Below are 18881 nucleotides of genomic sequence, written 5' to 3'. Positions count from 1 at the left end.
CTAAAACTATCCACCTTCACTCATTTTGTTTTGTAAATACAACTTCAGTTATCAGTTAATATCAACGAGGGGAAGTAGCCGTTTAGTAGCGACGGGTGGCGACAGAAGTGGGGTGATAGCGGTGTAGTTATTAATGTAAAAATAATTGATGTAAAATGGATAGTATATAATTATGTAATAGTCAAGGATAGATGTTGTGAATAAGTTTATTAAAGATATCCGCTCAATGCAACGGAATCTCAAAAAGGAGTTAAATGTGATGGCATCTTCCTCTTATGTTGATATACAAACAAACTCTATATAATGTGTAAGGGACTAAGAGCAAAATATATGGCTAAATGTATGGTCTCATTTAAAGTATTGCATAATGAGTCAAAGTAGAAATGTAACGCACATGGGGCAATATTAATTACAATGTATATGCAATGATATTGTATCTGATTGTCCACAGTGATCAAGTAGTGGTAGGATCACTCTCAAATTATGTTCAAGTAAATCTCCAACAAAGTCAGACCACTTGGTTTGCAAATGACACTTATTCTAAAAGCAACAAAAACTTTCTTTAATAGTTTAAAAAAATAAAATAAAAATGGAGTCCCTGCTTTCTTACGTTCCTCTACAATTCCAAACAAAGCCTGCAGTCTCCAGATAAATGAGGTAAATTCTTAATCTTTGCAAGAGGCTGAACAAACTATTGATCATTATTACTTAGATAAAAGAATACGCATTTCTTCATCAGAAATTCATCTTTTCTAGATTCACCATAAGGCCCAACACATAGAATGAACCTAAAGTTGTAGACATCATCCTCTACATGCTTCATTTGCCTGCAAAGGTAGGTACATTGTACTCTCAATATCCATGAAGATTCAATATCCATGAAGAGCTTACAAAATTGAGGTGGAAATTCTAAACCATTTATAAAACTTGCAAAGGGTTTAATTACAACATAATAGCTAAAAGTGATTGGTTTGTCGATGAAAACTGCCGAAAGTGCGTGTAATGTGTATAACCTTGTTAACCGGTCTATCCAAAAGCTTAGAGCACTACTGTAATATTATAGTTTTAGCAAACATATATAAAATACTAATTACTGAATACATAACTAGACAACAAAAAGTTACTGCAGGTATAACAAACCACCCCAAACCATTTTTGATCCATTACCCGGCCTCCTGACCCACCCATTTTGCCACAACTGTCTAAAATGAATGGAATCTACCAAAAGAAGACTATACCATGATTCAACTTAACGCCTTTCACATTTTCTTGCAAAAAGAAAAAGGTCACGAAACTTGTTATTATATGAACCAACAAAAGCTACAATAAACATTCTGTCTTATTTTCTATGTAATAAAAAAAAGAAAAGAAAATGGAATTCAATGTAAAACTGTTTCAGTTTCTAATATAAAGTCACAGATCATACCTTATTTATCACGTAAGACTTCTCGAAACACGACATTTGATGTGTACACACCTTCACGATCGAACTGTTTTGCTGGCTTCACTAATACCTTAGTATTGGCTTGGGATATTCCCCTTCAGAGTGCTACATACAGCTGCCCATGTGAAAATACGGAATCTGGAAGGTAAACGCCAACATGTGGAATTGTCTATCCTTGAGCTTTATTAATGGGCATAGCAAAATTCAGTCGAACTGGAAATTGTTTTCTTTTCAGCTTCAATGGGAACATGTCGTCTTCAGATGGACATAGAGGAATTCTTGGTAAAAAAAACCCTTTTGCCTGTATGTTGACCCACAACTATTTAAATGTCCATAACATTGTGTTGAAAAGCTCTGCATACCAATCTAGTATCGTTACATAATCCATTTGAAGGATCAATATTTCGTAACAGTATTATTGGACATCCAATCTTGAGCCGGAGGCGATGCGGGGGTAAACCACAAACTGATAGTGAGTTTAAAAACTCAATTGGATAAAAGTTATTTTTGTCATCTTCAGCTTCATCAAAACTGTAGTAAACTTTTTCCTCTCCAACAAACTTACCAATCATCTGGTCATTAATCTGGTCGACACTGTCATTCTTGGTAGGTAATATTGCTCTAGAACTGATATAATCTGATGAATGCATGTTTGTTTGTAAAGATGGAAAAATAGCATCGATCAAAGCATCTCTTGATACCTCTTCATGTGTGTAGGGGATGGTCATGTCATCAGGTATACGAATAAAGCTTTCAGAAATCGCTTCTTCATCTCCATCACCAACTCTTAATAAAAATTCCGAAAACCATGGATCAGTCATTGCTCTCATATTTACAGTTAACGACATTTTTATAATCGAAAACCATAGAGGGGACATTCTTAGGCTAGAGTCTACAATTTGTGCTCGAGTACCATGTCTTACAACAGGAAGTACCTGTCTAAAATCACCTCCCAATATCATTATTTTTCCACCGAAAGGTTGTCTCACCCCCATAAGGTCTTGCATTGTTCGATCAAGTGCCTCTATGGCCTGCCTTTTAACCATTGATGCTTCATCCCATATGATTATCTTGGCATCTCGAAGAAGCTTAGCAGTACCGCTCTGCTGTTTGATGTTGCACATTGAGTTATTATTGAGATTAAGAGGAATTTTAAACCGTGAATGAGTTGTCCTCCCCCCGGGCATGTTATTAGCAACAGCACCGGATGTAGCACTCGCGAGTGCAATAAGACCATGAGAACGAACCTCTACAAGCAAGGCATTGTATAGAAATGTTTTCCCGGTTCCACCGGGACCATCTATGAAAAAAACACCGGGTAAGTTGTTATCGACACGGCTTATGATCTCATCATAAGCAGCTTTCTGGTCAGCATTCAGAGATTCACGAGCACACAAGTGTTTAATTTCAACGCCTAAAGATGACTCCTCGAGTACTTCACGAAAACCTCTAGATTGTAGGTTAACATCAACGGTCAACCTTGGAAGATCAAAATCCTTGAGATTCTTACCCATGGATTGTAGAAAAACTTTGATATCCGTGAGAACCATATTTTTTACACGCTTATCATTTTGACACAATCGTCTATGATCTTTTTAAAAAGATTCATAGTGGTCGTCCCATGACTTGCGCACATCTCCAGGCTCATAAAAAATCAAGATAGTTGCGAATAGCCTCCTAAGGGCACAAGGAAATTGAAATAAAGAGGCTTCTGCAAGACCGTCTAAAAGATTACTGTCACTTTCTATCAACCCTCTCTCGAGAACCGATTTTAGAAATGTCGTGTGTAATAACCCATTGGCTGTGTACAGATCATCAAAGGATGTAGGGCCACTAACATGACACAAAAGCAGGCGTAGGTAGTACCTCTCTCCTTCAGCAGGATTAGCTGAAACCAATTGTCCCCTCTTTGACCTTTTTAGTATTCGATGATTCCACCTATTCCCGTTCCAGGTGAAATGTTTTGGAAAATCTTTATACAAAAACTTTGGTGCATTCCTGTTTACGTCATGCCAATGAAAAAAGGCTGTCAACATAGTTTTGTTATGTCTCTCTCTATCAACAACATCTCGTGGATCTTCGGTTTCTCTGAACCTAATCTGTTGCTTTTTTGGAAGATGAATTTGCAAAGCCATGATGAGAGGTTTGATTTCAGAAAGTGGGAAGCCAAATATCCTCCACAGTGCCTCTGGTGGCGAGACATAACGGGCGTCTTGAAATCTTTGTATTTTGTTGATAACTGCTTCACTCTCTTCTGGATGGATATGGACAACTTGTTTATCATGGCCCTTGTAAATATACTTGAAAACATACTTCACAGATTTGATACTCGAGCAAACCTCAACATTCATGTGACAATTAAACATCGTAAGTAGGTATGGGTTATAGGGGACCACCCATCTATTGTCCAAGGGTTTGTCACATTTTTCAACAGTCAATCCTTTGTTTCTTCTTCGATACAATGGGTATGAGTCATCGCCTTGAACAGTCGTCTCATTAAACTGCCTAGGATAATGAAAACGACACTTTCGTGGCTCACCTTCCATACAAGGATTGTCTGGGCGCAGTTTACCGCAAGGACCGTGCATCATGTGTTTGATGACCAAATCGTAAAGTTTCTTATGTTTTACAGGGTCTGGAATTTCGGCACACACGATCTTGTCATAATGGTCTGGATTGGTCATCTTGTGCCCACTTTTCATTATCAAGAGAAAATGCGCATGTGGCAAACCACATTTTTGAAACTCAATAACATAAACATACGCTTCGACCTCATCGAGTATATTCTTTTCGAAGAGTTGTTTCTTTAGAGCCTCTAACTTGGCACGGAAAACTCATGTAACAAGTTCTGGGCGATCTTGTGCAGATTGACCAGGCAATAGCAGATCTGTAATTTCTTTCCAGCCTGGGTTTCACGTCATGGTAAGGAAAATATCAGGCTTTCCGTCATCTTGAACCAACGTCATGGCATCAAGAAATCGCCGTCGCATGTCGCGGGGTCCAATTCATTTTAAAATCACCAACTTGAATTGTAATTAAAGGCGCTCCCGGATCTTGAAGTTTAGGTGGGAGTATACCCATCACAACGGCACTAACTTCCTCATTTAAAACAATTTTCTTTGGAAGCTTATGATGTCGTTTTTGGGTACACAAATCCTTAAGATATTTAGCATAAACCGGAACTTGTTTGATTATGTCAATAAGAAGGATGTTGATTTTTACTTGCTAAAAATTTTCCACATTTCTTCCTCATGGGGACCTCTTTTCCTAAGTGTAGGCCTAAGTTTTGGATCAATTAAAGCCAAAGGAAAAGGAATGGTATTACCCTCCATATCCTTTCCTTGTTTTTCAGAAAATTTACCATTAGACCTATTGTTTTCTACCTCTTTAAAAGACACTTTTTTGTTTGATTTAGGCAAAAGAATTTCCGGTTCAGGCTCACTATCTTGATTATCATCAACATCTTCCACCACACCATCTACAAGTGATGATGGAGGCACAACTTTATTATCATAAATCCTAACACTACGAAAAGTACTTACATTGTTTATCTCCACATTCTTGATATTCTTTGAACCGCCACTTTGATGTTGTGGATTAATCTTCTTGTCACTTGGTAGCTTTCCCAAATTCTTCCTCAATTCCGACACATCCTCCGCCAGTTGACCCACTTGTTTTTGCAAACTTTCAACCGTCTTGTCCCGAATTTCATTCTTTCTATCCATCTCTTTCAAGTACTCCATGATTTCCCGGGTTGACACATCATTACTTCCCGATGATACACCTTGATTATTACCTTGTTGATAGTTCCTTGGGTAACCTCTATTGAATCCTCCCTGATTTTGGCCACCTTGGTAATTCCCTTGGTTGTAGTCTCGGCCTTGGAATGGTTGAAATGGTGCTCCACTGTTTTGGTTGTTTCCTTGAAAGTTCGGGTTGAGTTGATTTGAAGAATTTCCATACCGAAGGTTTGGATGATTTCTCATTCCCGGATGATAAGTGTTGGAGTTCATGTCAAATGGTCTCTTTTCCCCATACACTTGATTCACTTCTTCAACTTGTTCCGGGATCAATGGACATTGCAAAGCCGTATGTCCAAGTTCATCACAACTTTCACAAATCGGGTATTCTTTAGAAACTATTTTCAGCTTTCCCCAACTTAGCAAACTTCCGTTCCAAAGCTTCAAGTCGATCTTTGGTGGCTTGATCACTTGTAGATGATGAAGAAGCTATTGGATGCCTTGCTCTCCTATTTGATTGAGCTTGTCTTTTCGAATTCACGCTCATTTTCTCTAAAAATTCCCAATCAACATCTTCGGGATTAGTCAAGAAAGTTCCATTACTAATTGAGTTCACATCTCTTTTCTCTTCCGGTAATAAACCATCATAGAAAGTCGTAATTAATTCCCATCTAGCAATCCCATGGTGTGGACATGTTCTCAACAACTCATTAAACCTCTTGAAAGCTTCATGAAAAGTTTCACCCGATTGTTGTTGAAAAGATTTTATTGAAGTTCTTGCATCACTAGTCTTTTGCATCGTGTAATACTCATCCAAGAATTGTTGTTGCATTTCAGCCCATGTAAAGATGCTTCCCGATGGCAATGCTAAGAACCATTGCTTTGCTTTATCCTTCAAAGTGAACTGAAATAAGACTAGTTTAACTTCATCCGGAGAAAATCCTTGACCTCCAATGGTACCACAAATAGCCTCAAGTTCCGACAAATGCAAATAAGGCTCCTCTGTTGCTTTACCATAGAAACTCGGTAAAATACTCAAACATTGAGGTCTAACTTCAAAAGCTCTACCCCTCAACACCGGTGGTACTATAGGCGAAGTATTAACGGCTATGGCGGGTCGGAAATGACTATCAACTCCTTGTGGCGGAGGTTGATAGTTCATGTTTGGCATGGCACGGTTATGTGGATGGTAAATTGGGTAATTTCCACGACGGTTTTGGCGAGGTGGTGGTGGACCATGAGGAATTCATGGTCCTTGGTTGACATATTGAGGTTGGTTATATTGAGGATATTGAATGTTTTGTGGTTGCACATAATCATCTCCAACATTCCAATCATATCCATCATGATGATCGAACCTCCCATCATTCCAATTATCAACCCTTTCATGTACCGACTCTGTATACCGTGATCCATCTCCAACAAAGGTTGGTGTGGTTCAAATCGGTGAGGAGTTGTGAATCCACTCCTCACGGATCGGGGTGGATGTTGTTGTTGAGGTTGGTTTTGGGGTTGGACATTTTGTTCAAGGTTAGGTTCATGTTGGGTTCCGGTTGGTTGAATAATTGGTGGTATATTTCCGGGATCACTCATGTTTGCACGGTGAAGTACTCGGTTTCTCCTAGCTGTTTTCTCAATTTCTGAATCAAACAACAAAGGTGATTTCTTCTTTGAATACCTCGTATGCATAAACAACCTGTAACCTACACAAATATCACACCTAGCGTAATTCTGAGATACAAAAATGCAAAGAAAATAAACAAACTACTAACAAAATTAAACTAATTCTTTTTGTATTTTCTGAAAATTTTAACGAATTTAAAGCAACTTTAACACTTTGCACAGCGATTCCCCGGCACCGGCGCCAAAATTTGATCGTTGTCGTTGGACCGATCAAAAATAAAACTAATTACCACTAATTAGCTAGGGTAAGTCGAGTATCGTATCCACAGGGAATCAAGGGAAAGTGTTAAATGATTTACAAAAATTAGTTAAATTAGACATAAACATAAAATCGTTTGATTGATTGTTTTGATTAACACTACAATTGATCATAAACTTAACAAATATTTCAATTAAATAAAAGATATCATTCTCATGCTTCAAATTAAGTTTTCAAAAGTATAACCTAACTTATGTTCGTTGGGAATCACATAGACATGATTTGTTATAAGCTTGGATTGAATGAACGTTAAGAACTAAATTAATCGGTTGTGATGATTAATGATTACGAAAACCGGGGAATTGACACAACTAGATATTCTATTCATTAACAAAATTACAAGTTAATAAGAGTTTCTTCCAATAATAATTGATTAACAAGAATTTGAAATCAAAAGATAGATGGAAAATTCATTCAAGTCATAAACTAGTAATCATTCAAACAATCCAAATAACATTAGATGTTAAAAGACTAATGAGAAATTAAACATCTAATCCAACATGAACATAGGAAAAGTTGAATACAATTGTCTTACATAATTGTTCACATGAGAATGATCAAAAGAGAATTAGCCTATAATCTTCATCATTGATAGCATCATTGATTCTTCAATTAGGGCTTGAATCTCCATGGAATTGTGATTTGATGATGAAATTGGGGTATTGTGTGTGTTAGAAACTGCTCCAGGGATGAGAAAATATGAAGTAGTAACTTCCTGGTTCGTGTTTAAGTGAGATATAAACTGAAAAATATAAAATCCCTAATTTTCAGAATCTTTGTGCAGCTAGGGCCGTCCCAGACTTCCTCCTGGGCGTCCCAGACTGTGTTCCAGAAATGGCGATTTTCCAGATTTTTGTTCTTGACTTTTCTTAACTTGTTTCTTCATCCAATTAGCTCTATTTTGCTACTTAGGACCTCAAATCACTCAACAAACATAAAAACGCTCTAATCCTCTATTAACAAGCACAACAAGTGTCGTTTTAATCCATTAAGATTATGCAAATTAGGCGTTCATCACATTCCCCAACTTATGAAGGATAGCGAGAGCACTTTCAAAAGATATTCACTGTAAGTCACTCCTAGACATCATAACATTCTATTCATACACCACGTCTCTCTGTATATCTAAAGATAAAATGATAAGAAATATCAAGACAAGTGGTGAATTGGATGTTGATATAGTCGCATATTTTTCTTCAGGCTGCTAAACGAGTAGGGTGGCTCCCAACTAATGAGAATGAATATCCTAAAACAAGTCATGTTGGATTTGGTCTTGTTCTTGGTGATGATGGGGAAAGATTCCGGACTCGTAGTACAGAAGTTGTTAAGTTGGTGGATTTGCTTGATGAAGCTAAAACTCGTTGTACAACCGCTCTTATGGAGAGAGGTACCCATTTATTGATTTTTCATTATAACTCATTCATCTTTCGCCTCAAATCGAAAGAGCAAATTAGACACCTTTTTTCCTTTCTATCAGGTAGGGCTGCCGAGTGGACTGCGGATGAGCTTGAGAGTACTGCTGAAGCAGTAGGATATGGTGCTGTTAAGTAAGATTCTCATTCTTTAATAGATACGTAGTATCATGGTCACTGTAATCGCACTAGCACAGCTTCAATAATATGAGTTGAGGATTAAATATATATTCATGCAATCACAGTTTTGTTCACTTTATGTAAGATGAGAAGAAACATAGCTGAACTACGGTAATCTATTGGTTTGATATTTTACTTGCCCATAAATATATAACAGGTATGCAGACCTGAAGAACAATAGATCGACCAATTACACCTTTAATTTTGATCAGATGCTCAATGACAAGGTTTATTTTATGATTTTGTCTTATTTTTATCATGTTTAATCATTTTTTAACGGCAGTTTAAAATTTCAATTAGTGATGTTACTTGCATTTTAGACAATTATTTATCACTTATAGTGTTGTGGGTTCTCTTTTCTTATGTGCTCACATTTGTCAATAATTAGGGAAATACTGCTGTGTATCTGCTGTATGCATATGCTCGAATCTCTTCCATAATCCGGAGATCTGGTAAAGACATTGAGCAGTTAAAGAAGGTAAAGTTTTTTCCTTATTGAAATTTTGATTCGAATATCAAGTTTTATATTTGAAGTCATTTTTTGTGACAGGAGGGGCAACTAATCCTGGAAAAAAATGAAGAACACGCACTGGGATTACATCTGCTCCAGTTTGCTGAGGTAAGACAAGTTTTTATACAAGAAACCACTATTTAAGCACATTTGCTCACTCATGGCAGTGGGTAATTTCTTAATTTTTTAAATGGCCTAGATTGGCCAAAGTACTTTTTTATATTAACTAAATAATGTGTTAGATATGATTATGAAAAGAATTATTGCACCATTAACCAAAGATTATTTTAGACCAAAACTGCAGGTTGTATGGCTAATTATACTTTCAGTTACTTTCAATGACTTTTGGCCCGTATCCCTTTTTATTTCCCCTGTTTAATGTAGGGCTGTCAATGGGTTTGGGTTTCGGGTTAGTCCTAGTTTAATGTGGTAAAGAGATAAATCATCTAATATTATGTTTGACTCGTTTGACTCGTTGGAGATAAAACATAACCAAATTAGAATTGCTACCTCTCTGTGTTTATAGGAATTGTAGCTACACATCATATCTAACGTCAATGCTAACCAGGTTTTAAGCTTTTGAGTTCATTGGTTTAAACCGTATTCTTTTTCAGGTTGTCAAAGAAGCTTGCACAAATCTATTACCTAACGTCCTGTGTGAATTTCTATACGATTTATCCGAAAAGTATACTAGTTTTTACTCCGTATGCCAGGTATTTCTTATACAATATTGATTTGTCTAAATTAAATAGGATGCTTCTTGTTTATATATTCGCTTTACAATGAAAATGCGCAGGTTATTGGGTCTGCCGAAGAGACAAGCAGACTAATGTTGTGTCAGGCAACTGCTGTGGTGATGGAGAAATGCTTCGATCTTTTAGGCATTACCCCTGTCGACGAGATCTGATTTTTAATTTTACAGTTTGTACTCTGAGGAATTTTGAACTAGCTCAATGTACCCTTGAAGACTGTAAAATTCTTTTGGGTCCTTGTTACTGATGTATTTTGAGTTTTTAGGTATCTTTTTGTAATATTGTCACTAAATTATGATTGTAAATCAAGTCTAGACATCATCACACATCCTTTGCATTTTATATTATCTTTATCTTTACTCCTATCTAGTAGAGGAGCCTCATTTTCTAAATCTCAAATTACAACTTAAATTACGCATTTTCTTTATTAACAAATTTAAACATTTCTACATAATATACCTATAATACCCTTAAATCTCAACCACTCATTTTTTCCTCTCTCCTCAAATCTCAACCATTCATTTTTTTTCTTCCTCCATAAACCATTTTATTTCTTTAATTCATTCAAAATCATGTATCTCAAAAACCGTACTTATTTTTTTCTCTCTCTTCCATAAACCATTTTATTTTTTTAATTCATTCAAAATCTTTTATCTCAAAAACCATATATTGATAAATTATAAAAATTATATGATTGTTTTTAAAATTTCATGCTCTTTCATTAGAGATGTGTCATTCGATATGCTTTCGACGAATTTTTAAATCCAAGGACGGACACTCTATGACTTATCACCTCCTATGACTTATCATTCCACCATCTCATCACCGCAACGTGCGGGTATTTTCTCTCGTTTCTCAAGATATAAATGGTTAAAATATAAAAATCATGTTAAGTATTTTATTTAATGATGATATAGTCGTTTTAAAACTTATCTAATCCACTAATTTAGTCTGCTATAATTCTATCCATAAAACGCTCTAAGCAATAAATACAAACTGATACTACATTTCTAACCAAAGTATCATCTATAGATAGATTTAATGTAATAATATCCTAAGTTAATGGAAGGCGAAATCATAGTCAATCTAATGTATTAATATCCTAAGTTTATGGAGGGAGAAATCATAGTCAATCAAGCTAGACCGGTGCCCCCATTGCCCCTCCTATAAATAGTCCACGTAACTCTACAAACTTTTTTAATCATCATAACACTTTTCAACATTTCGATAATGGCTTTTCAAATTGCATTTTTTACTTCATTCTTTTTTGTTCTGTCTTTTGCCAAGCCAAATTCATCAGCTTTTGACTTCATCAAAAATCTACAAGGTTATGAGAAAGGTAGCAATGCAGCAGCCCTCCATGACCTTAAACTATACCTAGCCCGATTCGGTTATCTAAATTAAAAAACTACCCCTTACCACACCAATTCTGAAAATCACAACTTTGATGAACACCTCGAGGCAGCTGTCAAAAGGTATCAAAACTTTTACCATTTGAACGCTTTGGGGAAACTAGATGAGCCCATGGTTTCTCAAATGCTCATGCCTCGTTGTGGACAACGACAACCTGATATTAAAACTAACCAAGACAACACAGATCCATTGCATACCGTGTCGCATTTTAAATTTTTTTCCAGGCTTACCCAAATGGCCGTCTAGCAAAACTAACCTTACCTATGCATTCTGGTTGAACTTTCCAAATGCATATATACCTCCTGTCGTTCGTGCTTTCAACACATGGGCCTTTCGTAGCAGCCAAGGATGAGTTCGATCCATTAGGTTCTTCGATTTGTTCAGAAAAGAAACGAGAGACAAGAAAACATCTTTGATTACTAAGTGACCAACTTTGAATGACCAGCATCTGTGAGGGCTTATGTGTTGGAACCACGTTAGTGTGACCGTCACTGATCATGTATCATTCCTGATATGATAATTGACAATAACTGAAATCCCTATGTCTAGGTAAATATATGATGGTCGTATTTACTCTTAGAGACGTAGTATAGGGTTTCCCATTAGGTGATTGTAACTAAAAGGACTAATGGTACACACATTAAAGACCAGAAGGGTTGAATGTGTAAATACTAAAGGGTTGAATGTGTAATTACTCTCATTATAAATAGTGGGTAATTAACCCTAAGTTAAGACTAATCCCACCACATAATAAACCCTAAAATTCGTGTGGGTATTCCTCTCAAATTCGTGCATCATGTTCCAGCCGAATTACTCATCCCATTATTACTCAATCACCTTGTTATGGGAACCCGAAATCAATAGCAATTATGCTTTATGTTCTTACAGGTTCCACAAGACGATTGGAGATGTTTTATCACTCGAATCGAATCATGTTTAGTCAAACATGTGGTATCAGAGCCGCGTTACGAACAATCGGTCATGATTTGGTTCGAATTCTAAGGTTTTCGCGAACTAAAAAAAAACTGCAGAAGCACAAACTTCGTGCTGACGTCACACGAACTTCGTGCTGACGTCACACGAACTTCGTGCTGACGTCATCACGAACTTAAGATCTCTTCGTGCTGACATCATCTTCGTGCTGATGTCATCCGACTTCTGCTCTTCGCGCTTACGTCATCTTCGTGCTTATGTCACCTCCACGCTTACGTGATCACACGAACTTCAACTTATCTCTATACACGAATTAACTACAAGCTCGTGCTTATGTCATAACGAGTGTATGACATCTTCGTGCTGACATCATCACGACTATATGATATCTTCGTGCTTATGTCCTCACGACTTAATGATATTTTCGTTCCAATGTCAACACGACTTATGATGACTTCGTGCTTATGTTATCACGAACTATTACCTAACTTTGTGCTTACTTGATCACAAGTTATTACTTAAGTTTTTGTATACTAAAGACGATCTTAGCTAATGAATGTGTTCGTGCTTACTATTTTACCCTATAATTTTGTGTCCCGGACCCCAGTAATGTGTGGGGGTTTCATCATTTGTGCCAAAAGGTCAAATATGATTCTCATGGTGGGTTTCTTTTCCTTTTGGATAATGAACACTAAGTATATTGATTCTGCCCAAAGGTGATTTAATACACTGTGTGCTAAAAGGAATATTTTTTCATGCATAAGATACACGATTCTTAATTTTGTGCCCAAAGGTTAAAAGATAAGCGTTGTGCCGCATGACCCTAATGCTCATGTGTACTTAGATATTAGTTACTTCTGCCCAAAGGTTACCTATCACTGGCTTCATTAGTATAATGGTCTTAGTCTCATTACTTTTAGGAACATTACTTTAGCCTCTGACGTATTTAGGCATTACGTTAGTTCCATTACTATTAGAGACATTACTTAATAAGCTTTAGATATCTAATTATGAGGAACATTATTATTAGCCCTTAGTTAAGTTTAGGCATTACTTTAGTTCTATTAGTTTTATAGATATTGCTTAGTCTGCCTTAGATAGCTAATTGTGTCACTATAATCTTATTGCCCTTAGTTTTAGGCATTAATTTATTAATCTTCTATTACTTGTATCATAAATTGATATCCTCCTTATTTTCACTGTAGTACCTAACTTAGGCATTAAGCCACTTATTGATGCAAACTTTGCTTTATGAAATGATTAATCACCTCTAACTCTGAAGATGCTAGACCTTGACTATGTCATTCGCCATAATGAACCCACTGCTATTACTGCTAACTTTTGTAGCTTAGAAAGTGAACTTTAAGTGGGATAGGGCGAATCACTTGTCACTAATGATGGTCAAGAATTTCATCAATCATAGTACTGAGGAAATGTATAAGGCGTATGCAAGTAGCTTAAATAAAAAAAAATAGCAGTATTTGTGAACACAAAATGAATATGACTGACATGACTCATAAGTTTAAGAGTCCTAAAATGGAAGTCTCTGACAATTTTCTTATGCATTTTATGATGACCTCGTTGCTTGCTCATTCCGAAACCTTCAAAAATTAGATATAATGCTATGAAGGATAAATGCTTGATGAGTGAACCAAATGCAATGTGTGTGCAAGAAAATGTTCGTCTTAAGTTGGGCCAACCTAAAGTGTTCACCTTACTACCACTGCTAATTCCATTAAGAGGAAAGATATAACAGTAATAAGGCTATAATTACAGTTCAAAAGGATAATCATGGTGCTACTGCCTCTAGCTTTAAGTCCTTGATGAGCAATCCTAACTGCAAATTCTCATTGTGCCCAGATTGTCTTAATTTCAAGGAGTTGCTAGCTAAGAAAGGTAACTTATTTCATGTAATATTTGATTCTTTTATGTTTAATGTATCTTCTAATACATGTGTGAGTGATTCTAGTTCTATGGTTCATGTGATTAACTCAACATAAGGATTCCATACAATTCAGAAGCTATCAAATGACCAAACAAAGCTTAGAGTTGGAAGGGTTGATCTCTTATATGTTGAAACCATGGAGACTTATGATTTACATATAAACACTTGAAAGCGTATTAGACTAGTGGATACCTTATGTGTACCGAGAATTTCTCAGAACCTTGTATCTATTTCTCTAGTTTAAGACCTTGAAAGTTATGTAATAATTCATGGTTACGACGAGATTGTCATTACTCATAATAATGAATTTCCTGGTCATAGTTTATTGAATGGATTGTTGTGTAAGTTAGAACTAGATCATAATTTCTCACAGTCTTTGTTGTCTCATAATATTGATGACATAACTAAAACAAAGACAAAATCACCTAAATAATTAGAGAATTCCACCATAATGTGGCATAAACATCTTGGTCACATTTCACGAGTTTGCATGATACGACTAATAAAGGATGGAATATTACATTCTCTTGACTTTTGTGATTTTGAAACATGTATTCAATGGCTTAAGGGATTAAGAAAGGAGCCACTAGAAGTTCCAACTTGTTGGAAATAATTCACTCTGATGTTAGTGGCCCCTATCCCACATCCATGCATCATTTATTAGAATCATTAACGATTATTCACATTATATGCACCTATATTTGATCTGAAGCCTTAGAGACTTTTATTGATCTTATAACTTTGGTTTTAAACCAACTTGATCATAAAATAAAAGTTGTGAGATCAGATAGAGGAGGTGAGTATTATGGTTGACATATTGATATTGGTTAAGCTCTTAATCCTTTCCATAACTTTTGAAAGGAACAAGATATAAGTAACCAATATACCATGTTTGGTTCTCCTCAACGAATTTATGTTGCTAAAAGGAGAAATAGAACCTTAATGGACATGGTGAAAAGTATGTTTGTCAACACTAACTTACCTATTTTCCTTTGGACTGAGGTCTTACGCATAGCTGTTCATATACTCAATAAGAGTTCCATTAGAATCCGTCCTTAAGACTCCTGGACAGAAAGGAAACTGATTCTGAATTATATGAACGTATGAGGTTGTACTGCCAAAGCATAACTCTATAACCCTAACTTAAAGAAACTGGATCCTAAATCCCTTACCCGTTTCTTTATCGGTTATTAGTTTTACTGTCTTTCTACTCTACTAGCATTATTGACACGCAGTATGTCACATTTCATGAGAACTAAAAGATCAGTGGAAGCACGGCAAATCATAACTTAAGATTTGCAGGAAGTACAAGAAGCGGGGGGGAACCACTCGTCGGTTATTATTACTCCTCCGATAACTCCTCTTGTACCCAACGCTGCTCCTAATATCATTGATCCACCTTCTTTATCAGAATTCTAAACCTCCTAATTAGAATACTACTAATGTTAAAGCATCTTATTATTAATGCTAAAGCAAAGCATCTTACTACTAATGCTAAAGCATCTTCCTTATTGAACCTGAAAATCAACTCAGGAGATCATCTCAGTCACTCATGACCATAACTTTTGATGATTTCATAACTTAACTAAAGTTGGGGACATTGGAAAACTTACTGATCCTAACTCTTATTAAGAAGCCATTACTAGCGATTAGGCCACTTAGTGGAATGAAGCTATAATTTGAAAGCTCAATTCCATATAGCATAATGTCGTTTGGGACTTGATTGAATTTCTTGAAGAATCCAAACCTGTAAGTTGTAAGTGGATCTTCAAAACCAAATTAGACCTGAATGAGAACGCCAAACGCTATAAGGCCAAATTGGTTATAAAGGGCTTTACTCAAAAGGAAGGAATCGATTATCAAGAGAGCTTATCTCCTGTCTCATAAAGATTCCTTAAGGATCATCATGGCATTCGTAACTTATTATGATTTAGAGTTACATTAAATGGATGTCAAGACCATTTTCCTAAATGGAAACTTGCATTAAGATGGATACATGTGAACCTGAAGTTCCATAAAGTAAAGAGCACATGATCTGCAAGTTGAATAAGTCCATATGCAGGTTGAAGCAAGCATCACTAAAACGGTACGTTAAGTTTAATGAAGTCATAAGAGGATATGACTTCCTAAGAAAATCAAGTGGATTAATGCACCTATCTCAAGATCAGTGGGAGTAAATTTACAATCCTTGTTTTGCACGTGGATGATATACTTGCAAATAACAACTTGGATATGTTGCATGAGTTGAAGCGTTTACTTTTCGCAGAATGTCGACATAAAAGATCTCGGTGATGCCTTTAATGTCACAGGTACCGAAATATATCGGGATAGGCGTAATGATGTTCTAGTTCTTTCTCAAAAGACTTATATTGAACACATCTTAGAACGCAATAACTTGCAACACTACACACCCACTATAGATCTATTAGTAAAAAGGAGACGTATGTGATTGTTTCCAAAGTCTGAAAATTGAGATTAAAGAAAGGGCAAATGAGGATGATACCTTACTCATAAGTAGTTTAGAGCATTATGTACCCTCAGGTCTGTACTCGTTCAGATATCGCTTACATTACCGGTATGCTTGGGAGTTAACTATTTAACCCCATAATAGCACACTGAAAAGCGGCAAAAGGTTCTACAATATCTTCATAGGACCAAAGACTACATATTAGTTTATAGAAGAGGTGACAACTTAGAAGTAGTGGGATGTTTTAATTCCAATAAGAAATCTACTTCTGGATGTATATTTATGATTAGCTGGCAAACCTATCTTTTGACGGAGTCATAAGTAGAAACTGACTGCAACGTCTACCATGATGTCTGAACGTTCATAATTTCATGTCATGAGATATTGTTAAAGAACCTGGTCAGTGGACTTGAAAGTTGTCAACTTTATGATTAGACCATTGAAGTTTTACTCTGATAACTCAGCTACCGTAATTCTTTAAACAGTAACAGTTCAACTGGCGCTGAGATGTATCTCGATACAAAGTATCTGTTTTATGTGAACGGATTGAGGAAAATGTTCTTTGTATTGAGTACATAAGCACACATAAATATGCTAATGGATCCAATGACCGAAGGTCTTCCTCCTAAAATCTTCATAGGACACGTGTCGAAGATGAGGCTTACTAAAAGACCCATTATGATAGCATGTTGTACTTATTGGTCATTATTATTATGTTAATGAAAAAAATTTCTCCTTATTCAGATTTTGTTTGTCTATTAGTTACACTTCGAGCTCATAACAGTGTAAAGACATTATATAACAAAATTTGTCTTAGTCAATTGATCATTGCTTATTAGTTTTAAATTTGAGTTATAGTTTGACTAGTAGGGGTCCTAAGTTGATATTCTTCTCTACGACTGTACTTATTGGCTATGATTTCAGTTTAAAACAAAATGAGTATTATTCCGAAACTTATTTGAATACTCATAGATAAATGATCGCTTGGTCAAGTGGGAGAATGTTGGAACCACGTTAGTGTGACCGTCACTGATCATGTATCATTCCTGATATGATAATTAACGATAACTGAAATCCCTATGTCTAAGTAAATATATGATGGGCGTATTTACTCTTAGAGACGTAGTATAGGGTTTCCCATTAGGTGATTGTAACTAAGAGGACTAATGGTACACACATTAAAGACCAGAAGGGTTGAATGTGTAAATACTAAAGGGTTGAATGTGTAATTACTCTCATTATAAATAGAGGGTAATTAACCCTAAGTTAAGACTAATCCCAACACATAATAAACCCTAAAATTCGTGTGGGTATTCCTCTCAAATTCGTGCATCATGTTCCAGCCGAATTACTCATCCCATTATTACTCAATCACCTTGTTATGGGAACCCGAAATCAATAGCAATTATGCTTTATGTTCTTACAGGTTCCACAAGACGATTGGAGATGTTTTATCACTCGAATCGAATCATGTTTAGTCAAACATGTGGTATCAGAGCCGCGTTACGAACAATCGGTCATGATTTGGTTCGAATTCTAAGGTTTTCGCGAACTAAAAAAAAACTGCAGAAGCACAAACTTCGTGCTGACGTCACACGAACTTCGTGCTGACGCCATCACGGACTTAAGATCTCTTCGTGCTGACATCATCTTCGTGCTGACGTCATCCGACTTTTGCTCTTCGCGCTTACATCATCTTCGTGCTTACGTCATCTCCACGCTTACGTGATCACACGAACTTCAGCTTATCTCTATACACAAATTAACTACAAGCTCGTGCTTACGTCATCACGAGTGTATGACATCTTCGTGCTGACATCATCACGACTTTATGATATCTTCATGCTTATGTCCTCACGACTTAATGATATTTTCGTTCCAATGTCAATACGACTTATGATGACTTCGTGCTTATGTTATCACGAACTATTACCTAACTTTGTGCTTACTATTACTTAAGTTTGTGTATACTAAAGACAATCTTAGCTCATCCCATTATTACTCAATCACCTTGTTATGGGAATCCGAAATCAATAGCAATTATGTTTTATGTTCTTACAGGCTCCACAGGACGATTGGAGATGTTTTATCACTCGAATCGAATCATGTTTATTCTAACATTATGGACAAACATGGAAGGGT

The 18881-nt window shown here is 36.2% G+C and overlaps 3 protein-coding genes and 2 pseudogenes across 3 annotated transcripts; 3 read left to right on the top strand and 2 right to left on the bottom strand.

Annotated features, from left to right (window-relative positions):
* Positions 1-1767: 1767 nt before the first annotated feature.
* LOC122587586 (ATP-dependent DNA helicase PIF1-like) lies at positions 1768-2994 on the bottom strand. Its single transcript, XM_043759765.1, has one exon. It carries the CDS (start codon positions 2992-2994, stop codon positions 1768-1770), a length of 1227 nt encoding a protein of 408 aa, XP_043615700.1.
* A 45-nt stretch (positions 2995-3039) lies between these two features.
* Positions 3040-4128, bottom strand: LOC122587585. The gene has a single exon (XM_043759763.1). The coding sequence runs from the start codon at positions 4126-4128 to the stop codon at positions 3040-3042; it is 1089 nt and encodes a 362-aa protein (XP_043615698.1).
* A 1733-nt stretch (positions 4129-5861) lies between these two features.
* Positions 5862-5960, top strand: LOC122590344 (annotated as a pseudogene).
* A 410-nt stretch (positions 5961-6370) lies between these two features.
* On the top strand, positions 6371-10136 carry LOC122587584 (arginine--tRNA ligase, chloroplastic/mitochondrial-like). The gene is made up of 8 exons (XM_043759762.1): positions 6371-6382; positions 8327-8513; positions 8604-8673; positions 8876-8945; positions 9107-9196; positions 9269-9337; positions 9844-9942; positions 10026-10136. Exons 1-8 carry the CDS (start codon positions 6371-6373, stop codon positions 10134-10136), a joined length of 708 nt encoding a protein of 235 aa, XP_043615697.1.
* A 1075-nt stretch (positions 10137-11211) lies between these two features.
* Positions 11212-11746, top strand: LOC122587583 (annotated as a pseudogene).
* Positions 11747-18881: the final 7135 nt, after the last annotated feature.

Source organism: Erigeron canadensis, chromosome 2, assembly GCF_010389155.1.
Source record: "Erigeron canadensis isolate Cc75 chromosome 2, C_canadensis_v1, whole genome shotgun sequence".
Lineage (NCBI taxonomy): Eukaryota > Viridiplantae > Streptophyta > Magnoliopsida > Asterales > Asteraceae > Erigeron > Erigeron canadensis.
This window is presented reverse-complemented; position numbering and strand designations above follow the sequence as displayed.